The 23286-nt window shown below is 32.2% G+C and overlaps 4 protein-coding genes across 4 annotated transcripts; 3 read left to right on the top strand and 1 right to left on the bottom strand.

The window, feature by feature from the left end:
- LOC131660614 (SPX domain-containing protein 1-like) lies at positions 1–1293 on the top strand. Its single transcript, XM_058929890.1, has 4 exons — positions 1–323; positions 436–565; positions 688–1055; positions 1158–1293. The coding sequence occupies exons 1-4, from the start codon at positions 81–83 to the stop codon at positions 1239–1241; spliced, it is 825 nt and encodes a 274-aa protein (XP_058785873.1). The 5' UTR covers positions 1–80; the 3' UTR covers positions 1242–1293.
- A 100-nt stretch (positions 1294–1393) lies between these two features.
- LOC131660613 (protein BUNDLE SHEATH DEFECTIVE 2, chloroplastic-like) lies at positions 1394–2545 on the bottom strand. Its single transcript, XM_058929889.1, has 4 exons — positions 2283–2545; positions 2082–2163; positions 1897–1993; positions 1394–1668 (listed from the first exon to the last, which is right to left on the bottom strand). The coding sequence occupies exons 1-4, from the start codon at positions 2454–2456 to the stop codon at positions 1590–1592; spliced, it is 432 nt and encodes a 143-aa protein (XP_058785872.1). The 5' UTR covers positions 2457–2545; the 3' UTR covers positions 1394–1589.
- A 5106-nt stretch (positions 2546–7651) lies between these two features.
- LOC131660612 (DEAD-box ATP-dependent RNA helicase 15-like) lies at positions 7652–11999 on the top strand. Its single transcript, XM_058929888.1, has 12 exons — positions 7652–7817; positions 7918–8033; positions 8176–8276; positions 8688–8860; positions 8950–9181; positions 9278–9396; positions 9982–10038; positions 10132–10316; positions 10874–11018; positions 11121–11204; positions 11278–11341; positions 11730–11999. The coding sequence occupies exons 2-12, from the start codon at positions 7921–7923 to the stop codon at positions 11738–11740; spliced, it is 1284 nt and encodes a 427-aa protein (XP_058785871.1). The 5' UTR covers positions 7652–7817; positions 7918–7920; the 3' UTR covers positions 11741–11999.
- An 8788-nt stretch (positions 12000–20787) lies between these two features.
- LOC131657700 (uncharacterized) lies at positions 20788–21594 on the top strand. The gene has a single exon (XM_058927068.1). The coding sequence runs from the start codon at positions 20788–20790 to the stop codon at positions 21592–21594; it is 807 nt and encodes a 268-aa protein (XP_058783051.1).
- The last annotated feature ends 1692 nt before the right edge of the window (positions 21595–23286 follow it).

Here is a 23286-nt window from a genome sequence, read left to right as displayed (position 1 = left end):
ATAACATCATTAGGTCCTAATTCATTCAGTTTAAATACACTTCACTCCTCTACCTTGGAACACTCCCTTTGATCACTACCATGAAGTTCTGGAAGATCTTGAAGAGACAGATTGAGCAGACCCTCCCCGAATGGCGCGACAAGTTCTTGTCCTACAAAAACTTGAAGAAACAGTTGAAGATTATGTGTCCTAAAGATGCTCGCACCCCTCCGAAATTGGACGCTTACCAGGTCCACCACTTCCTTTGTCTATTAGAGGTTGAGATTGATAAGTTCAACACTTTCTTTGTTAACAAGGAAGAAGAATACATCATCAAATGGAAGGTAACATAACCGTAGTTAGCCTTTACTTTCAAATCCGTCTTAGATCTCAATATTTGTTGGTCCGGCCCTGACATATGCATATGTTGCATGCTTTGCAATTTTCTTTTTGCAGTTGTTGCAAGATAGAGTCGACAGAGCCATGGATTATTCAGATGCGGAGTTGATGTCATTAGGAAGAGAAATAGTGGATTTTCATGGAGAGATGGTTCTATTGGAGAACTATAGTGCACTTAATTACACAGGCATGTTCTAAATTCTAGTTTATGATCCCATATATGCATATGAATAATGTAAACTTGTGTGTTTTTTTAGGTCATTTGAAAGAGAAATTGATTAGATTCTATATGATAAAATGATTATGCAGGTCTAGTGAAGATAATAAAGAAACACGATAAACGAACCGGCGCTCTCCTTCGCTTGCCTTTCATTCAAGATGTATTAAACCAGCCCTTTTTCGAGACTGATGTGCTTAACAGCCTTGTGAAGGAGTGTGAGGTGATACTAAACATTTTTTTCGCCAACAATGACGAGCCTTCTTGTCCGTGCTCACCAACTAATGAGGAAACTGAGGAAGACGGGTGTGGCTCGAATGTGATTGAGGATGAAAATATAGAGGAGCTTATGCAGGCTCCTACTGAACTTGCTGAAATTGAAAATATGGAGAATGAATTCATCAAACTAACTTTATCAGCATTGCGTACCTTGGAAGAAATTCGAGGTAGAAGCTCAATGGTAAGCATTACCTAATGAGCTTACTAACTGGCATAAACATGTAAAACTGTTTGAGATAGATCATAGAAACAACTTATGACACGTATGCGTAATTTTTTGCAGCTCATGTATGCTGAGTTTTTACAGAAGCAAGAAATAGAAACTAAAAGAGGAGGTAAAGCTTGTGGAAACAAAAGGAAAAGGTAGCACACGTTCCATGAATCCGAAGCTACTCGTCTTAATCGAAATCATAGGAACCAAGTCTTAAAAAGAGATATTACTCTATTAGCATAAGTTATGGCTGTGAATTGTGCTCAGCTCAACAGCATATCTATACCATTATAGACAGAATAACCAAATAAGAAACTAGTCCCTAGTAGGAAACTAATATTGTTCTGTCAATCTATAATGTGTGATATAATAGTATTTGATATATGAATTGAAATAAATAGCAATACACAAAATTTAAAGAGTGAAAAGTATTTGAAGCAAGAACTTATATGCATAATATATGTACTGATTAACTGTGTTGGAAATTGTTGAATCTGTCTCTTGTTACTGATCATACGTGCTCAAGAAGCCGCCAATAAAACCAGCACCATTGCAGCTCCCACATAAAATTTCTTTTCTGCCTCTGAAATTCAAATCAAAAAGAGATTATTATAAGGCACATTGTGTATAAGATTTAGCCTCAGTTTGTTTAAGCGTCACGTACATTTGGCCAAATTACGTATGTTTGGCCTAATGCTCCAAATTAGAGCTTCTGTGTTAGAAATGCGAGAAATACTCTCCAAACGAGTTACCAAACACACACTTAAATGCGCATAAAATAGAATGATATTTGGTTAATTAGGTAGCGTACCCGCAAAGCCAACAGGAGGCACCAGCTTTAAAGAGTCCATTGAAAAAATCAACAGAATTCACCCCATCACCTTTGCATTGAGAGCATACAACAGCTCCTGTTAATTAATTACACAAATATTAACAACCATGTTTGTTCAACAATTAAAATTAAAATTGATGAATTAGTTAAGTGCATATTAATACCATTTCCATCACAATCAGCACAAATCACACTATTAGGTTTTGTATTTTGTTGGTTACCACCAACACCATTGCCATTTGTAGCCTACATAGATAAATAAATAAAACCTTGTTTTGTTAATATCTTGGCTTATAATACAAATATAGCTCAATATTTTACATTGTTGAAGTTAAAAAGTATATGAAGATAACATATGATTGTACCTTTGTGATGATAAGGCAATGTTTATTGGTGGAAGGGACTTGGAACACGTAATTGACACTGAAATGTTTTGGATTTGTATGGATTTGTTGTATGGTGAGAGGTAAAGATTTAGAAGTTTGAAGAGAAGAAATGTTAGCAAGAGATGAAGGGGTTAGATAGAGAGAAGAGACCATTGAGAGGATATTTAATTTGTAAAAGTTAGGTGGGTGATGATGATGAAGTAATGTTGAGGGGAAAAGAATGAGATGTTATTATAGGTTGGGTATTTTTCTTCCTAGATAAGAATCAAGCTCGATTTGTCGTTACTTTTTATCCACAAGACTAGGTGTGCAATAATATTCATTGAAAATGTATAGATATTGAAAATTATAAACGAAAAGGACGGCTTCTATTAGATTTTAGAATCAATTTATTAAATGAATGTTTTTTTTTGACAAATATTAAATGAAAGGTTTATATCTAGAGTTAAAAGGTAGTGCACTCATAGTGTAAAATAATTTTACACTGTTATCCAATAGAAAATCATAAATGTGTCATGTCATTAAGTTTTTTTTAAATAAAAAAATGTTTTAATTGGATACATGGGTGGTGATTGGTTGACAGTGTAAAAATATTTTACACTGTCAGTGCATCACCCATTTTCTCTTATATCTATATAAAATTTTATTTTGTTAGAAGTGTCAATAATCATTAGAAACTCAAATACAACTACGAGTATCAAAATTCAAACTCTGATGCTAACGTTTAATCTAACAATATCAATTTTTATCAATTGAGTTAAAATTTATTATATATATATATATATATATATATATATATATATATATATATATATATATATATATATATATATATATACATATATATATACATATATATATATATATACATATATATATATACATATATATATATACATATATATATATACATATATATATATACATATATATATATACATATATATATATACATATATATATATACATATATATATATATATATATATATATATATATATATATATATATATATATATATATATATATATATATATATATATATATATATATATATATATATCAGAAAGAGAGAGATAAAAAGAAAACCAAAATCCTTTAATATGAAGTAATTCTAAATCTAGACATGACTAGCTTGTCATGTAAGAAATTTAAAGAAATGCTCTTACGCACATGATGAAGCCAAGTAAATTTTTTTGGTGAACTCGTGTCTAGCAAGCTTGTCAGCACAAGCGTAAGCATAAACATTGTCTTATATAAAAATATGAGTTATCATGAAGTCCTTAGAGTAAGAGAGAAGCAAAAACTTTTGCCATTTAGTCTTTATCTTTTATGGATCATATAGAAATTTGAAAACTCCTTTAAAATCAACAATGAGTTAGATTCCAACCACAATTTGTTGCGATTTCTAACCCAAGCTAGCTTAATAGCCATCATAGCTCCAGGAAAATCATCTAAAAGAGCATTATCATAGCTAATATAGGAAGCAAAATTGTCTAAGCGGCCATCTTGTCATTTTTAAAGATCCCACCACAAGCACAGAAACTCATAATTCCAACAGTCGTGTCATAAATGTTGCATTTGTTCCAGCCAAGTGTAAGAGGTTCCCAAAGATCATCATCCATTATCTTCTACTTTGGAGGGTTGATGTTGAAGTGATTAAGACTATAGAGATTCATCATGGTGGAACTAGAGGATTTGCTAGTGTGATTACTAGACAGTAAAACATTTGGAGATATGGTGGAAAGAGAAGATTTCCAATGAGTTAGCTAAAGGAGTTCAATAAACGAACAAGATGGTAACAAATGGAGGGGGACTGGGCCAAGGCTCCTTAAAAAGGAACAAATATAAAGCTCGGCATCTCAAACTTATTTAATAAGAAGATTGAGACTAATGTCACATTGGTTTCCTTCTCTATGAGAGAGAGAGAGAGAGAATTAAAATTCATAATCTTATATATGCCATTTTCCACCTATTTCTAAGGCTCCAAGAAATGAGGTTTTGAAATGTGAATGCAATTAGCATCAATGTAGAGTTTGTATCAATCCAAAAATCGCTTGATCATAGATCTTTGTCGACTTCACTGAACGCCACTTGACAAAAGATGTCTATAAAAATAGACATTTGCGACTTGATCACCAAGCACACTCAATCATCATATCGTGATCTGTACAACTAGATCTATCACAAATTCGATTAGCATATCCATTTGATCATTGTATCAAATGATCTTCAAGATTCATCTTGATTATCTTATATTGATCAACACATCTCGAGCTTCAAGCACCAAGCATTATCACTTGGTCAAAACATTAATCATCGTCAATTGATCAACGTATCAAGCACCATCACTTGAGCATCATATCAATCATCATCACTTGATTAATAACATGTCAAGCACCATCATTTGATCATATCAAACACCATCACTTGATCCATATATCAAGCACCATCAATTAATCAATCTTTAAGCACCATAACATGAGTCAACAAGCCTTGAAAATAAAACTAATGAAGACTTCTCTTAAAAGCATTATCAATATCAAAACCAAATCAAGAGGTAGTTGCAATATTTATACCTATAAGCATGTATATCCACAATTTTCACATGGGGGAATGGGAAAGGATACTGAACCTTGCCTGAGTACAGTCCCCAAAGACTTTCAAAAAACTTCGGGCAAAACCCAGAGAAAAAAGCCAAGTCCCATAGAGATGAAACAAGATTAGAAGTAACGCCATAAATCAGGTAAAATAAAAATAAATAAATAAACTAAAGTGAACATATACATTGCAAAAAAAAAAACATCAAAGCAACAAGTATGTTGACTACGAACATAAACAAGTATACTAGTCTGTCAGAGAGACCACTTTCCCATCCACAATGGCTTGATTAAGACAATTTTCTCTCAACGCATCACACAAAGACCATCCTCAACCTTTTCTTGACTTTCTGGGGATTCTTCCAAAGACTCCTCTAATTCTTAAATTCTTTTTTTAGAAGGATTTAGGAGTTGATTCACCTGTACCAAATTAGTTTATGCCTTAGATGAAGATGATGCATTAGGGGCCAAAACCTCATTCCTCTCAGCTACCTCTAGGGAGAGTCGTCATACCTTTTCTACCAAAGTACCAAGATTTTTGAAAGGCTCCACAATGACCTTTATGGGCAAGAATTTGTGAGAAACACCTCAGACCTCCTCTTTATATCCACCCACCCAACTTTAAGATTATCGACCCGCCCCTCGAGCCTCTCCTTCTCTTATTGATGGCAGTTAAACAAGAAAACTTCTCTTCGGCTAACAACTCCAAACGCAAAAATAGCCGACTCTTCGACCAACTTTGTACCAACACTTTACTCCTTCGACTTGAGCTCCACTGACCAGCGAGTCTGAATGCATTTCTTTGGTGGGTTTTTTGAAGCACCGTTAACACAGTTAAGCTATTTGTAGAAGGCTCCCTATTGTATTTTCAAATATAACTCCTTTAAGTCAGGTCTTCTTCCTTATATGTGCACGAGCCAACACCCATCAAATAATGACTGAGTCAAATACTCGTGGAAGATGTCTAAATAAGTAGATGCAAATCCAATTTCCGAGCAATAGATCTTCACATGCGCCTCCTCAATTAAAGGGGTAATTAGGTAAAAGCGGTAGTTAAAATCTTTCATGTTTTCAAAATAAGTTTCAAAATACCGAAAATGCTTCCTCAAGTAGAGCATGCCATAGCCATTTGCATAATTAGGGTCATTCTAAATCTTAAAATGATGAAATAACAACGTCGCAATCGACTTGCCTCCCTTATACTCGCATTAGTGTTGAAAAACTTCAACGAATGCCCAACTCACCAAATGCAACTAAGACGGGGCGATAAGTAAATGATTGAACATGTCAACCTCGAATTCGTTGAAGGACAAACGATAACCTATGATGGAAAACAAGCATTCACAAAAAGGGATAAAACATTCCCCATATCGACTGCAAATCGTCTTATATTCATCCGAGCAAAATACCACCCAATCGGGCGTGGAATCCACGTCTCTTGAAGCTTGATAAAAAATCCTTAATATACTAGGATTCATCAAATCCCCTGAAATATCCTTACTAGCATTCTTTGTTGAAATTGACACTGTTACCATGTATCAACCAATATCAACCAACAAAGTCGTCTGAGATTGGTTCAACGACAAGACGAAATTCTCTATAGAAGCGATAATAGAAAAACAAAACACTATTCACATGTAGCTCACAACAAACGACAAAATATGTCATGAAGTCCTTTATATCCTGTTCATTGACTAAGGACCATGTGATCGAACAAATATTATTAATGGTGGAGATCTTATAAAAACAAAGCACTCGAGCACTCTAAAGAAGGGGTACCGTCATTGCTAGTAAGTAAAAACGCGTAAATGTCTCCCAATGTTGCTTTACAACTTTTGAGGGTAACATTTAATGTGCCTATTCTCCGAAGCAACAACGTCACATCTAAGATTTCCATGTCTGCAAATATCGTGGTTGATTAGCAACATATATCACAAACCCTTGCCCTATAAAGCATGGACAAGGGGGTGGAGGGCAACTGTTCTGGGCCAACTGCAAGGTCTATTAAGCGAAGTTCGATAGTAAAATAAGCGGCTATCACATGTAAAGTATGCATACTCCTTTTCCCCTCGGTGCATAATATCCATCACGAGGATACCATGCAAATATCTGAGAATCCATTAAATGGTTGATCACTTCCCACACACATGGACCTACCGACCTCCCCCTATTTAAAGAGGAAAACATGTTACTCTTCCGATATCAAATCATTCCCATTCAAATATCACTTTTCACACTCTTATCGATTTGAGTGTTGAAGTGCTAACCTTCATATAAACTCTCTCTACCGCATCAAAAGGTTTGAACCACCACAACAAACTGCGAACTCATCCCCTCCGTTCACTAATCAGTTCCAAAGCAAAACAAAATGTACATGACAAAAAAAATGAGAATTTCTCAATTAATTAAACACGAAAATAAAGTTAGATATGAATCCCCTACTCAAACAAGATAATTCCAACCTAAATCCTTACCATTCAAATACATAGGGGGAACGAAGTGACTGATATTATTCCATATAAGATAATATTAATAAAAAGGTAGAATATCATCTTATTCCATATAAATTTTCAAATAAGTAAAACTCAATTGTTACTATAGAATGTTTTTTTTTTTTTTTATAAATATCTCTAAGTTGTTTTCTAAATATAAATTTTACAATAGGTAAAAGATAAATGACGTGTTGTGGTGTCATAATATAAGGAGTTACAATCCAATCCATTAACCCTATTAGTTTTATCAATTTGTCGCTCGGTTATAGTCACCGGCCTATAACTTTCACTCTCACTTTATTTTCCCCCAAATTGTTTTTCGTCTAACCAATTTACCTTGCAGCCTCTCCCGGAACCCTAACCCTATCCCCAATCCCCGATCCCCCACTTCGCAACCTTCTTCTCACTCTTTCCTTTCGCAGGTACTCTCATCTTCTGCTAAAACCCTAGCTTAATCGATTGTATTTTTCTTTCGTAATTTGCTTAATCGATTAATTCAATTAACACGGTTAATTTTTGCAGCTAATGGCAGAAACAAAGGACGAAGCTTACGAGGAAGAGCTTCTCGACTACGAAGAGGAGGAAGACAAAGCTCCCGACACCAACGGAGCTAAAGTCAACGGTGAAGCTACCAAGAAGTAAGCTTTCTCATGTTTCCTGCGAGATTGGTTTTAATTACTTAGTACCGATTATAGTTTAGTACAAGGTGTTTAGGTTTAAAACATAGATCTATGGTGTTTTCTGCATGTGGTTTATATGTTTGTGTTTTTTGTATGACAGGGGCTATGTCGGAATCCACAGTTCAGGCTTTAGAGACTTTCTTCTCAAACCAGAGCTTCTTCGGGCTATTGTCGATTCTGGATTTGAACATCCATCTGAAGGCAAATTGTTAATTTAAATCTATCTTCATTTTTTTATATTCAGTTTAACTATAGATTTAGCTGGTGCGATTAGGGTTTGAAGGTTAAATGTTGTTTTTTTTTTTTTACTTTAAATTCGGGTGAAGTGTTTATTTTGTGAACTGTGAATACTTAAAAGAGTAAGGGGATTAGTTTTAAAATTGGAGGAATAAATTCCTTCAAAAATTTGTTTGATCTCATGCTCTACATTCATAGAAATGGCAAGTTAACTGAAATCACTTTTGTTTAACACTTTACAGGTAATGCATCTATAACAATACTGTTCTGGAGAATTAACATGCTTTGGTAACGCTATCGAATTAAAAGCGTCAGAATGGTTTATTTTACTTACCGTTGGTTCCTTCGGGCCTTTTTTCTTTGCTTCATCATCAGTGCAACACGAGTGCATACCTCAAGCTATCCTGGGAATGGACGTAATTTGTCAAGCTAAATCTGGAATGGGAAAGACTGCTGTCTTTGTTCTCTCGACTTTGCAGCAGATTGATCCTGTTCCAGGTCAAGTATCTGCACTTGTTCTGTGTCATACCAGAGAACTAGCTTACCAGGTATTTATTTGGGGTATCAAATTAAGAAAGTTATGGAATTTGTTATACTGGATTATTTTGATTTAGAGCTTGCAACCTTTTCCTTTCAGATATGCCATGAGTTTGAGAGGTTTAGCACCTACTTAACAGATCTGAAGGTTGCTGTCTTTTATGGTGGGGTCAATATCAAAGTTCACAAGGATCTGTTGAAAAATGAGTGCCCTCAAATTGTTGTCGGTACGCCTGGAAGAATCCTAGCATTGGCTAGGGATAAGGATCTTTCTTTGAAGAATGTTAGACATTTCGTTTTAGATGAATGTGATAAGATGCTTGAATCACTAGGTAAGTGCTGTATAGTCATACTGTTCAGTTGAATACTACAACTGGTCTTCTATTTTCCCATGTTTTTGTTTATTGTTCTTATTTTGCTTTTTGCAGACATGAGGAAAGATGTTCAAAACATTTTCAAGTTGACTCCCCATGATAAGCAAGTTATGATGTTTTCAGCAACACTCAGCAAGGAAATCCGCCCAGTCTGCAAAAAGTTTATGCAAGATGTAATGTCTCATGGCCAATACTACTTGAATTTGAAGTCACTTTATCATACTGCCCATATTCCCCGAGCGGTTTTTAGTTGTTTCCAATGCTATGGTTTCACCGATCTTTACTTCTGATAAGGTTTCTGTTTCAGTACTGCTTTTCATTTGTCCAATTTTTACTAAGCACACAGCCGGTGAGGTAGAATGGGGTTGCCACTGGATTGGAGTAGAAGATGTTAATGGGATTTTAGTAATGCTCCTGACTGTGGGGTTATGTACTTTTGTCTGGTCTCTTTTTGTTCATTTTGGAAGTTTGTTTTGTCTCTAATATATGCTAGTGTCGGGTATGGGCTTTTTGCAATGTTGAGTGTTCTTTTTCTTTAGAGAGAGAGGGGGGGGGGGTATATTTTGGCTTTGTTGCTGCCATTTTTCTTTAGGTGTAAGTGCCCAATGTCTGGCAAGTAGAAGTTTTTGCAAGGAGACAAAACAAGCGGACAAGAACTGTGATTCAAGGGATCTACATCCATCATTCATTTCGTTGTGGATTCCCTTAGCTTGAGCACGGACTCTAACACGATTTACTGTTAAATTTGTTCCTTTCAGCCTATGGAAATTTATGTTGACGACGAAGCCAAGTTAACCCTTCATGGACTTGTTCAGGTAGGCTTATTGCAAGTTACTTGCTTATTCCTTTTAAAGTTTTGTCCTCTTTTAAGGTTTGGTCTGTATGGCTTACTTTGGTTGTTGTGGCAGCACTACATCAAATTGAAAGAGGAGGAGAAAAACCGCAAGTTGAATGATCTTCTCGATGCACTAGACTTCAACCAAGTTGTTATCTTTGTGAAAAGTGTTAGTAGAGCTGCTGAGCTGGACAGACTACTCATTGAATGCAATTTTCCTTCTATATGCATTCACTCTGGCATGTCCCAGGAAGAAAGGTTTGTTTTATGAGATAACATGGGATGCTTAGGAAGTGTTTTCTGATATTTGGCGATTCAAATGGCCAAAATTTGTTTGTTTTGTTATGTTCTCGTTGCAAAAATTTTTGGGATTTAATATATCTCTTATATAATCTAAGCATTTTCAGAACTCATCAATGGTATCTGCAATATTATTACATTTAAAAACAAAATAGCACACCTGTGTGAAATTTTTAAGTATAAGAGATTTATTTGATGCTATTACTGAGGAATGAGGGTTTCAATGTGCTAGTGCGATAGGAAATATCACTTTTAATTTGAAAAACTAGTTCATATTTGTAAGTTTTTTCAACTGTATGAATGACAAAGGAAGTTCAGGGGAGAAGTGCTTCTCTTGGTACTTAATTGGAAGTTCAGGGGATAAGTGTTTCTCTTGGTACTTAATTATTTATTGACAACTTCATTGCAGTAGGCTTATCATATTAATTTGCTGTTTTCTCATTGTCTTCTTTACCCTGTTTCATTGTTGTCTTATGAACAATGACATTTGTGTATAATCTTCAATTCTTTTGTAGGTTAAAGCGTTATAGAGGTTTCAAGGAGGGGCATACAAGGATTCTTGTTGCTACAGATTTGGTTGGTAGAGGGATTGACATTGAACGTGTCAATATTGTTATAAACTATGACATGCCTGATTCTGCTGACACTTACCTGCACAGGGTATAAATAAGCACGATCTGTCTTGATTTTGATATTTTATTTACTTTTTTCATTTAATTTTGGTTTAGAGTAGTCTAACTTTTTTGGAGGGACATTGTACAGGTTGGCCGAGCAGGAAGATTTGGTACCAAAGGCCTTGCAATCACATTCGTTTCATGTTCTACTGATGTTGATGTTCTCAACAATGTAAGGGTCAAACTTATTGTCATTATTTTGTTGTCCATTAGCATTTCTAATTATGTTTTGTTGTGATTTGCAGGTTCAGTCAAGGTTTGAAATAGATATAAAGCAGCTTCCTGAGCAGATTGATACTTCTACCTACAGTAAGTGCTTTTTCATTCACTGATTTTTAATTCCTTTAATATTTTGTGTGAGAATTAATTGGAATTTTAGTTTATAAATTATTAATTATCATGTTTTTCTCTGGGAAGTCCATTTATTTTTCATTGAATTCCTGTAAAATTCCAATGGTCAATTATTTAATCCATTTGTCAATTTCAACACTAAAAAGCTTGAATTGTGATTTCGTTAAATTGGTTCAGTATCACTTTGTGAAACCTAAGTTTTAGAGTATGTTTCACGATGTTACCGAAGCATCATTTTTTTCATCTTCTGTCCTTGGAATTTTAGAAATACTAATCAATTTATTGTGTCATCTAAAATTTTACACTCTGTTGAGTCTCTTCTTACTCAGTTTTCGTCTATTTTCAGTGCCATCGTAGAGGGCAACATTTTAGCTGTTTGGATGGTATGAGGGCCTTGTCTCCTGAATTTGTCAGAGTATTTTGGAAAGTGCAGCTGATGATTTGACCATGCTAATGCCAGGTCCTGTTATGCAGACTAGGCCACTTTACCATTTATCGTTGTTAGATACTCTGTAGACATTGCTTCAATCTGTTGTACTTGGCGTTTTTATGATTGTGTCTGTGATAATTATCTGATTGAATTGGATACTTATAACTTAAGGGCTACAGTTGAATATCTTGCTGGGTTTTGTAGTGCTTGTATTTGATTTTTGTACGGAGGTTACATTTCTAGAACGGCATTGCTAAATATTAAAAAAGAACCCCCATTTAAAAAGTAAAATTGTTAATTCTGTCTTTTTGATAGATTGAGCAATTTTGGAGAAGTTAATCTCTTTTGGATGTTGAGGCTTTGGTCTTTATCTTCACGTGGATGATGTTCAGGGCTGTTCCAAACTTCCAAGGGTCAAGCTATCCAAATTATAACTTTAGGCCTCAAAAGTTTGGGCTTTAAATTTTTTCCATTTAGTTATAAAAGTAAATATTGATGCTTGAGTTACATATATTATTATTTGATAAAATATAGGCATTTTACTTTAAAAAAATCTCTAAACGAGTTAGACCGACCCTGATGATGTTGGTCAATTTTTTACATCCTTTTTAGTGGATAGGAAAATGTCTAATTTTAAGTATATATTTTTTGGAAAAGAAAAACATGTATTTTTGCAAGGGTTTCTGCATCAACTGAGAAAATACTATTGCAGTTTAACGTAAATATTTATGTCATTGAGCTTTTGGGCTATCCTTGTTTTGGAATAGAGAGGTTTTCCTTTTTCTAAATATCAGATTTTAAAAAAAATTTCTAGGAAAAATTGATTTGTTATTCGCATGTGAACTTGATGGCTAAGTATTTATTTGAAGTAATTGGAAATGTGAACTTTTATTTGATTTTAAAATTTAAGATTCGAGGATGAAATGAAATTAAGGGTAGGTGATTATGTAATTTTTTTAAAATAAAATTTTGATGAGACTTTCGAAGTAAACTATTTTTATAAATAAAAGTTTCTTTAGTTGGGTCAGATACAAGCGAATGGTTGTTTTAGAGTTCAATTTATGACTACTATTATTTTTGTTCTTTTAAGCAATGTACAATTTAATTAAAGTTTTGATATTTAAAAATTAATAAACAAAAGAATAAAAATAAAATATATATTTTTCTAATAATGTATTTAATAAAAAGTTTTTTTCGTTGTTTTGAAAAGTACACTTTAATTTTAGTTTTTTATTTTAGTTCTCTCGTAAATTTAATTTCTTTATTATATATTTAAAAGTCACGGTTTCTTTCTCATGTATATAATTGCATTTAAAATTAAGACTTAATGTATTTTTTATCTTTTTTAACTTAATTTTAAATTTTATTTTAGTCTTTTATTTAATAAATATTTATATTTAATTTCTCAAAAACCATTTTGTTAATCAAAGTTGAATTCTTTTCAATAAATTTTATAAAAAAACATTATATTGTGCATATGTAGCAATTTAGTTAGAATTATGTTATCTCACATAGTTTTTTATTTATTTTGAATTTATTATTATTTGTAATCAAACTCTTGATTCTTGAACCACCTGAATCCTAATTTCATTTCATTTTGCAATCAAACTGTGGAAATCCACTTCTCTTCTGCCGCCGCCACACGTTGACCTCTCTCGTTGTGAATCTCCTCACTAGGGCTCCAATCACCTTCCACCAAAAGGTTGGTTCACAAATGTTTTTTCCCACTAATAATACCAACACTAACGTCAACTTTCAATTTTTTCAAATGGCCCAATTTGATTCCTTTTTCAAGTTTGTATTGATCCGATTTCCTTCTTGATTAATTTGAACCTAGCGGGTTTCGAATCTGAGACCTTGAGAGGAGCACACTTTCAAGACCCAAGCGTTTCACCGCTAGATCACACACACACACTCTTGAGTTCAATTCTTAACAACTACAAAATTAATATTTTAAAATATGTTTTAAAAATCTTATTTTAAAATTAAGTCTCTAAACGGATTGAGCCGACACTGTATATATATATCAATGAGAAGAATAAAAACGCGGGTTTTGACAAAAAGTCTATAAATCTTAACATATACTCCCTCCGTTTTTTATTATAAGTCGTTTTGGAAAAAAAATTGTATTTAAATATATGTCGCTTTACAATTCCAATGAATAATTAATGCTATTTTTTCTATTATATCCTTAAATATTTATTATTCTCTCTCCTTTCAATTATATAAATTTATCTTCCACATGTCATTAATGAAGGATAATTTTGTAAAAACCTTCATAATTTCTCATTTTTCATACAACAATTATTATTTTTCTTAATCTGTGTGAAAAGTCTAAAACGACTTATAATAAAAAAACGGAGGGCTAAATGGCAGATAATCTCAAGTGATGAGTTTAACTGGGCGCATTTATGGTTTCTAATTGTTATTATTGAAAGTGTCTATTAATCAAAGATATTATTTGGCGAGTGAGTATATAAATGGACTTGGATCATCTCCTTCAATATTCTCTCCTTCCTCTCTATCCCTCTCTTAATTTTACTCTCACTCATCATTAAAAAACATAAAATAATCAAGAGAGAGAATGAGATTAAGAGAGATAGAGAGGAAAGAGAGGGAAGGAGAGAATATTGAAGTAGAAGATGGTATATAAATAGATAGATTAAGATAATGATATATCAGAGAGTTTGAATATGTTGATATAATATTTTTTGATGTCTAGTCATTGATCTAAATTTTCAACTTATGAAACAGGCCAAAAAAATTAAAATAGACCGAGTTTGCACCACCAAGTCAGGTAGTACAAATTCAGTCTACCCATTCTCTTTAAAAATTCCGAAAAAAAAAGAAGAATTAAAAAAAGGGACAAAACATTTATGTTTGTGTTTATCTTTTGCAATAGTGTTTGTGTGTACACCTTTTGTAGTTGCGTCTGCGTATAACTTATGCTACTTTTAGAACATGTTTAATGTCATTTTGATTTAATGCCTTTGGTTTTTATAAAAGAATGTAACAAAATTTTGGTCTGATCATTTTAATCACAGTTTGGTTATTGTCTTGGTTTGATGCCTCAAATTAATTATAAAGTTTCAATTTAGTCTCTTATTTTGACTTTGCTATGATGTCATGTCATATTATCATCACAATTTTACATTTTTTTTAATATTTAACAAAAAAAATTAGTTTGACTAACAAAATAGTTTGTAAGGGACTAAAATGTAATATTTATTAAATAAGAGACTAAAGTGAAACTTGAAATTACGTTAAGGGAACTTGTGATTAATTAAGTCTAAAATTAATAATGTGTTTTATTTTTTAATAATGTTATTTAGAAAATGTGATAAATTATTCATATATATTTTTGTTATAAGTGGGAAAAAGAAAAGAAAAAGAAGCTTGAAATTATCTAAAAATTAAAGTCACACTTGTATCAACTAGCAGGAGAGTGATAGTTCCATAAGGAGGCTCCACAAATGACCGGTATGTCACATCATTATCAGCACCATGTCTTGTTAGATAGCCAGCTCAAGCGTTCTCCTCCCTAAGAGTATGAAATAGTTGAACTTGTTAGTCTCTAGAGAGAAGCTCTTTAATATTATGAGGAATTGCGACATAGTGATGAGATAATCTGGATAGCAGAGTTGGAGTTAAAATAACACATCAGATCTTTGATGCGAAATTTTCTGACAATATGCAAACCATGACATAAATTAGTGTCATTAGCTCATCATGAAGTATGTTGAAATAACCAATATTACATATAAAACATTAAATTCAAGCACAACCAATATTCGAGACGCCGAGATTATAGAGGCTACTTTCAAAATCATATTAATACATTTGTGAGCATTCCACGTAATTGTTCTTGTTGAATGAGATAGGATATACTTGATAAAACATTTAGCTAACAACTTAACATAATTTACAGTAATGAGTTTCAAAGTATAGGAAAATACCACTTCATTCACAAGACACAGTTTGTTTCTAGCGCGTCATAACCACCAACAAGCAAACAAAAACATAGACGCATTATCAATGTCATGTCTAATCCAGTCATATAAACTATCCCATCGGAAAAATAAGGGATTCAAAAGCCAATAGATTTACAAAAAAGTATCAAATTCACAGTCTCTCAAGCAGTGTAGAGTTTTTTCAACATCCTAATTGCATCGAGTGTCGTTTACCCAAGGCTTTTAATGAGATGTGCATCTCTGGTCATTTGTCGTCAAATTTTATGAAAATGTAGTCTTTGCGGAATTTTAGTAAACATTTGAGCATAAATGTGCACCAAGCGCTCGTTTACCTAAGATATTTAAAAGGTGTACACCAATTGTCACTTGTTATCTACGTTTGATTAAGGTATTTTAAAGCAAAAGACTAAGGTATTAAAAAGGTGTGCACCAATTGTCACTTTGTCTTTCGATTTTGTTAAAAGAAATTTGCATTAATGACTTAACGTTGGATCAAGTGTTTCAATTTGATTTTGAAAAGATTTTAATTAATAAAAAAAGATACTCGACGTTGGATCGAGCATTCACATTGCGTACAGTTTGGATTTCATTTGAGAAAAGGGTTCGATGTTGGATCAAGCTTATTTTGTTCTTGTTGAAAATGGTTGATTTTACACTATCTTGATTTAGCAATTACATAAAACAATAAAAAACGAAAGGTTAATAGAAATTAATTAAAAGGAACTAATCACTTAAAAACAATTAGCCTAAATTAATTAAACTCAATTAACAAAATTAATTAGATAAACTATATTTAATTAATTAAAAACAAAATAATTAACAAAAATAAAAAGAAAAAAACAAAAAAAAAAGGAAACGGGCCAAGGAAAAAAAAGAAAAAGGTGAAAAGCCCAACCTGGGGGGGGGGCTATAATCAGCAAAAAAACGGGTGAGGATGCAAAAAGGGTGGAGTCAATACGCTGACTCAATCTGAACCCTCAATCAAACATACTAGTAAGTCTGTGTATTTGATCAAATGGTGGAGAAACGCTAGCGCATGGTAAGTCTGTGGCTTAATTACTTGGAGAATATGGCTTGAAGACAAAGAGGATAAGAAATAGGCTTGGAGCTGAAGGAAGATGAGCTTGGTAGTTGAAGAAAAAGGCTCACATGGAGAACAAATTGAAGGAGCAAATAGGAGTTTTTTTCATTCTCTTTGTCCTCTTCTGATATTTTTTGTACCGACATGATAGAAATATTCATAATATGTAATGTGTAGATATTATGTGATAAAATGGTGTTATAGTATGATGTATAAAAGGAAGCAACATGTGCATGTTGACACATAGATGTAATGTGATAATTTATTCAAAACAAAGAAAGCTATATTTCATATTCTTTTATTAAAACAATTCCAATTTGTTTCTAACTTCGTCTCATTGAAAATACGTCTAAAGTATTTGAACAAAAGTTAAAAGCAAATAATGACATTGTAAAAAATCATTGACATAAAATATTCAAATAACAATTCAAACTCTTGGACTTTTAATTTAATTCTCCTATACATCAATGAGACTTAAAAGAAATAATTAAAAACAAAGGCTAATGACTTCAAAACCAAAAGTCAATATAATTAACTATTTGACTTCTGATTTTTTCTCAAGAAAAAGCCAATGAAAGACAATGATTCAAAGGATTTCTGACCAGAGAACTAAATGCAGTGAAAGCAACTAAGATGCAAATGCAATGAAATGGACATGGGATTTATGAATAAAGAGAGAACTAAATGCAGTGAAAGTAACAAAGATGCAAATGCAATGAAATGGACATGGGATTTATGAATAAAGAAACCATTGCAAAAGTCAATTCTTGGACTATTTATACCTGATTCTTAATCATAAAGGCAATTATGCTCTATAAAGACCACAAATGAAATCAAATACTGTTGATTCATCATCCATCTGTAACCCTGAAAATATGCAATGAAATGAAAAAATGCCCCGAGTTTTAAGGAATACTCTTGATTCTCTAAGTCACAGATGAATGCATGCAAATAAAGACAGATGAAATACCAAAAACCCTGACTTTTCACCTAAACCCCAATGAATGTTTTTATGATTGATAGGATGCATGATCATGCTATGCTAACACTGATGAAAAACCAGGATAAAATTTAGGGTATGATAAGTTCATCCAAGGCTCAGCAAAAAAAAAAAAAGAAGCTAGATTTGTTCATAAGGAAGAATCTCATAAGGGCCAACTATAAAGGGTATTGTCCACTTCACTAATATTTCAATAGAAAAGCTTAATTTAGCCTTATTATGAAGAGCAACCTTGGACCTGATTAAATAATTACTCTGAGGAGGTGTACCTGTGCTTTTTTTCTTTTCTTGTTGTGCTAGAAAAGGGACCATTATGAAGCCTGATGGGGCAGGTCTTTTGTCCAAGGATTCAAACATTATTTGTTCACCGTCATCATCATATTCAAGATTACCCCATAAATTTTTTTAGAAACTCCATATTCTACAGTTCCTTATCATTCAAGTCATTATCCTTGTCCTCATTTGGTTGGAATTGTGTTCCATAACAAATTTAGAACCTTGTGAGCTTGAATAATCATCACATTCCCCAATACTGTCTTGTTCCTTTTGTGTATTGACTAGAAAAATTTCATCAACGGTTTGATGAGCTATCCCTCTCTCTTCAGCCTCGGCGAGAGCTTCAAATCTATTTAATTGTGCCAGACCAATGTTGCTAGTGCTTGCAACCTATAACCTTGACAGGGGTGGTGTAGTGTCTACCACCACTCCCTAACCCTTGTAGATCCTTATTTTCCCTATAGTAGGTTCTACCAGCATGATGTCCTAATATTTAATACTCCCTTCGTTTCTTTTTAAGTTTCATTTTAGAAGAATTTTTTTGATTCTATTTAAGTGTCGTTTTTATAGTTTAATGTTATAATTAGTCAATTATACCCTTATTTTAACAATAACTCCACCTCACATTTTCCATAAAATTAATTATTATTTTTAATTAGTTATTGAAAAATGAGAGAGTGTATGATTGAATTTATTTGGAAAGAGAAAATAAATGAGGGTATAATAGGAAAAATAACTCTAATAATCTACTGTCTTGGTTGAAAAGCTTTATGCTAAGACAACACTTAAAAAGAAACGGATGGAGTATATTCTTTGTTGTGATTATCCCTGAATTAAACATAGGCAGATGACCTCCCTTTCTTAGGTTCCACCTTGTCCATATTGGCTTCCAAATTCTCATTATTGACATGTATTCTCTTGCATATTTCCATTTTATGGCCAATCATATTTCCATGGATATAGTAATCGGGTATATTAATATATAACTTAGTTCCATAAAAAGGAGAATCGCTGTCTCTTAACAAGGACTTTACCTCAGATAAGTTTAGGGTTTAAAATCGTTGCCTCTGTCAAGATACTTCAATAATGGTGATAACTTATTCTTCAAGGCAACAACGGTAAGTGGTGTGGAACCCTTGGGCCACACAATCTATTAGTGTAGGTTGTGTTTAGATGATTCAACTTCTGCTAGGTTTCCTTCTTCAAGGATGGATATGGCCGGACGACCACCCTTGACGATGGGTTGTTGTAGTTGGCAAACTTAAATGTTGCAAACATTGGAGATGGCTTGCGCGGAAGTTTTCTGCCGTTTTGGTGTTGGATTCACATGAATATGATTTTGCTTATGATAATCTAAACAAGACCCTAGAATTTGGAATGATCCCATGATGATCAGATGTTATAGGTCCCAACGGTAGAGGTAGCGCAGTTGGCGATTTAGGTTGAAAAAAATGTTGCATGAATAGTAACTTTTTCGTCACCTTTTTCTCTAGAGCTTATTTTTCTTGAAAGAGAATCTTTATTAATTCTAATTAATGAATTCTACTAAAATGATTTATAATTTGTTCTAACTAATTATTTTATAAATTTAAAATTTAAAATTATTATTAAAATAAAAAATGTTTTTAAATAATATTTTTGGTAATTTAAGTTCACCCATGTATTTTTATTTTATTTATATTTTATTTATAAATATATTAATTTATATTATTATTAAAATAAAAATTAATTATAAATGACTTAGAATTTCAATTAAGCCACTCAAGCAATAACACATAATCAATTAGCTGCCACGTCATAAAAAATGACATCAAAATAGAATTAGGATTAAAATCTTGAATATATTAAAATGGGCAAACCAAAATTTTGATTTTAAAAAAGGGATTAAAACTTTAAAAAAACATGAAAATAAAGGAAACATAATTGAAATTAAGCCTTTTAAAAAATCATCACTTTTAAACAATTATATATTTTAATATAAATATTTATTTATTTAGTACTTCAATAATGAAGTCTTTGGATTTTTTAAATGTTGTTAGAAATTAAAAGTAATTTGATATTTCACAATTGCTTCGATTTATTTTTGTCAGGAATATGAGTAAGAGCGCGAGTGTGAGTATCATTTAAATACCCATAGGATATGAGCACATGTATGAAGATTGGTGTCCACACATGTATGAGCTTGAGTACAAGAAGTTTTTTCAAATTGCAAATAGGTGAACGAATACTATAGTATCATACCCAAACTCTACCTATTGATTTCCTTAACCTGAATATTGAAACGTACATTATTATTAAAAAAATAATAATAATCAAATGTTCACAAAATAAGAAATCTCGAATAAAATCATTCTTAAAAGTGATATACATAATATTAATTAAAAAGTATACATAAAGATTAATATTATATTAAAAAGTTATTAATTTATATTTAATTTGTCACATTAAAAAAAAAATAAACACATTCTAATATTTCATAATTTGGTGATATTCTATGTGCTAAAAGAATACCAAGTATACACAAAAAATTGTGCTTTTATACCAATTAACTCTTCCTATTTTTCTTACAACCATCTTTGGTGCAGTTTTTCATTTCTCAAAGTTATGACCACCTTTTTCTTTCAACAACTCCATCAATTTCATACAATGGACCGTAAAATTTTCTCAATCCTAGTTATGAGTTTAGCCCGTGATCCATCACAATCTCTTCTAGTCATGGCCTTGTGGCTATGGCTAGAAAACCTTGGTTATCCAAGTCTTATTTTAAAATTGGTTTCATGTCCTCATGGTCTCATCAATGATGTGGCGCAGGAAGCTGTGTCTTGCTTGAATTGTTTGGAATTAGAAAATTTTCCCATTCCAAATGATGGTGGTTTGTTTCTAACCAGAGTTTTAATGGGAAGAAAAATTTCACTCCATTTGTTCAAGTACAAAAGGTTCACTACCATAACTGGTATTAAAAATGTGCTAAACAAAACATGTTCAAGAATTTTCAATGATATTTTACTAGATATTTTGGGAAGCTCTAGTGCTTGTAGGTTTTTACTACCTTATCCTTATATACCCGTGATTGTTCCCGGCTTCCCTCATAAAGTATTTGGTGAATTTACTATATCATCAACAAATTTTGAGATGTTTGATATGAAAGATGGGACAATATTGAAGAGTATTCTCGATGTGTCTGATCAAGATAAAACGATATTCTTAACATTTTCTAGAGGCTTCCCCGTTAGTGAGAAAGAGGTGAGTTATTTGTTTACAAGTACTTTTGAAGATGATTGTATTAAAACTATTGTTATGGGAAATAGAAATTCAAAAGGTCAAGTTTTGTATGCAACTATGGTTTTGAATTACGTAGAAACACTTGATCGAATTTTGAACGGGAGGCACATTGCAAAGTTTCGTGTTAACGGGAAGCATATTTGGGCTCGTAAGTATGACCGTCGAGAGTAAACTTTATTATGCTTGATAAAATAATAAAGAGAGAATTGGAATTTACAAGTCTAAGTAATTTTTTAGATGGTTTGAGAAACACACATTTTCCTTGTTTTCTAGCTTTGTTTGGTGAAATAAATTCATGAATTATGATAAAATAGTAGCACACATATAATGCTCAATACAATGTTTTGTAATAAAATGTCTGATTCTCTCTATACTTATTCAAAATATTTGTTACAACTTATTTTATCGGATTAGAATGAACCATACACGTCATATGTTTAATTTTATTTGATGCTTAAAATATTGCATATATTTGACCATTGATATTTGATTATATTTGGTATATAGGGTGAAAATAAGGAATTTTTCACGCTTAGGTTTTTTGACGCGTTATCTTTGTGCGCGTGATGTCTACGCTAAATTACACTTATGCATTGTATTTGTTATGTAAGTACAACTCATATGGTAATTGCAAAAATATTTAATATTTTAAGTAATTTTTTAAAAATTGGACCGGATATTGAACCGATGAAGCTTCCGTTTTAAGTTTTAATTGGTACAATCAGTTAAACCTATAGTTCAACCGTGTATTAAATTAACTAATAATATGAAACTATATTTTGATAGATATGCCACACATAATCATATATTCACAACTTAATAAAATAAATATTTCAAAAATAAATTATAAACTTAATACAACAATATCGGTAGTATATATAATAACACAACATAGTTGTACACTTTATTTCAACCTTCATTTAAGAATAACTTGAACAAATTAAAGAATTACAATAAAATAAGTTAGACTAATTGAAACTAAAAGTAAAATAATAGAACACAATAATTAAAATAAATTTCAAATAATTAAGAATACCTAAATTAAAAGATAGAATATAAAAAAGAAACAATACAATACACTTAATTAAAAGACAAAAAGCAAATATGAGTTGAACGACGACAAACATATGATGGAGTGTGGTTAAAAAAAAACTATAAAGGAGTGAAAAAACTTAGAAATTTGTATGTTTATAATAAAAACATGAAATTCTTTTTTGTGATTGGAGAATATATGTTAAGTTTTGATATTTACATATTAAACTTTATTAAACTTTTTTAGAAAATAAAAAATGGCCAATTTGATGTGTTTTGACGATTTTACAAAACTGACTCGGCTCTATGGTTCGAATGGTTTTGAACGGTTCAAATTGATTTTTTTTGTTCTACTCCGGTTTTGACCCACTAGCGGTTTTGAAAGGTTGTTTCAACCAGATTCATCTCCGGTTCACGGTCCAATCGGTTGAACTAGCTGGCTCGGTCTTTAAAACATTGATTTAAGGCATAAAGTCGACTTTATAATGTGTGTGAGTTTTAGCGTTAGACTTTTCAAAAGATATCTCTTATTGTCATGTTTTTTTGAATTGACACTAGCTATTAAAAACTTACACACACAACTACAAAGTCTCATATTCAAACTAGAAATAAAGGTGTTTATCGACATTGATAATTGACAGTTAATCTACATCTTACAAACATCTATTATTATCATGCGTGTTTCAGGTGTATCTCCGGTTATGATGGAGAATTCAAAGCTACATAGTTTTGGGTAGCAAATGCTTGTAGGTTGGTTCATTTTAGCGAAAGATTCTCAAGTCGCATTCGAACGGAAAACACTACTGTCCAAAACATGGATAATTGAACATT

This window comes from Vicia villosa, linkage group LG3 (assembly GCF_029867415.1).
Source record: "Vicia villosa cultivar HV-30 ecotype Madison, WI linkage group LG3, Vvil1.0, whole genome shotgun sequence".
NCBI lineage: Eukaryota > Viridiplantae > Streptophyta > Magnoliopsida > Fabales > Fabaceae > Vicia > Vicia villosa.
Note: the sequence above shows the minus strand (reverse complement) of the source record. Positions and strands in the feature narration are given on the sequence as shown.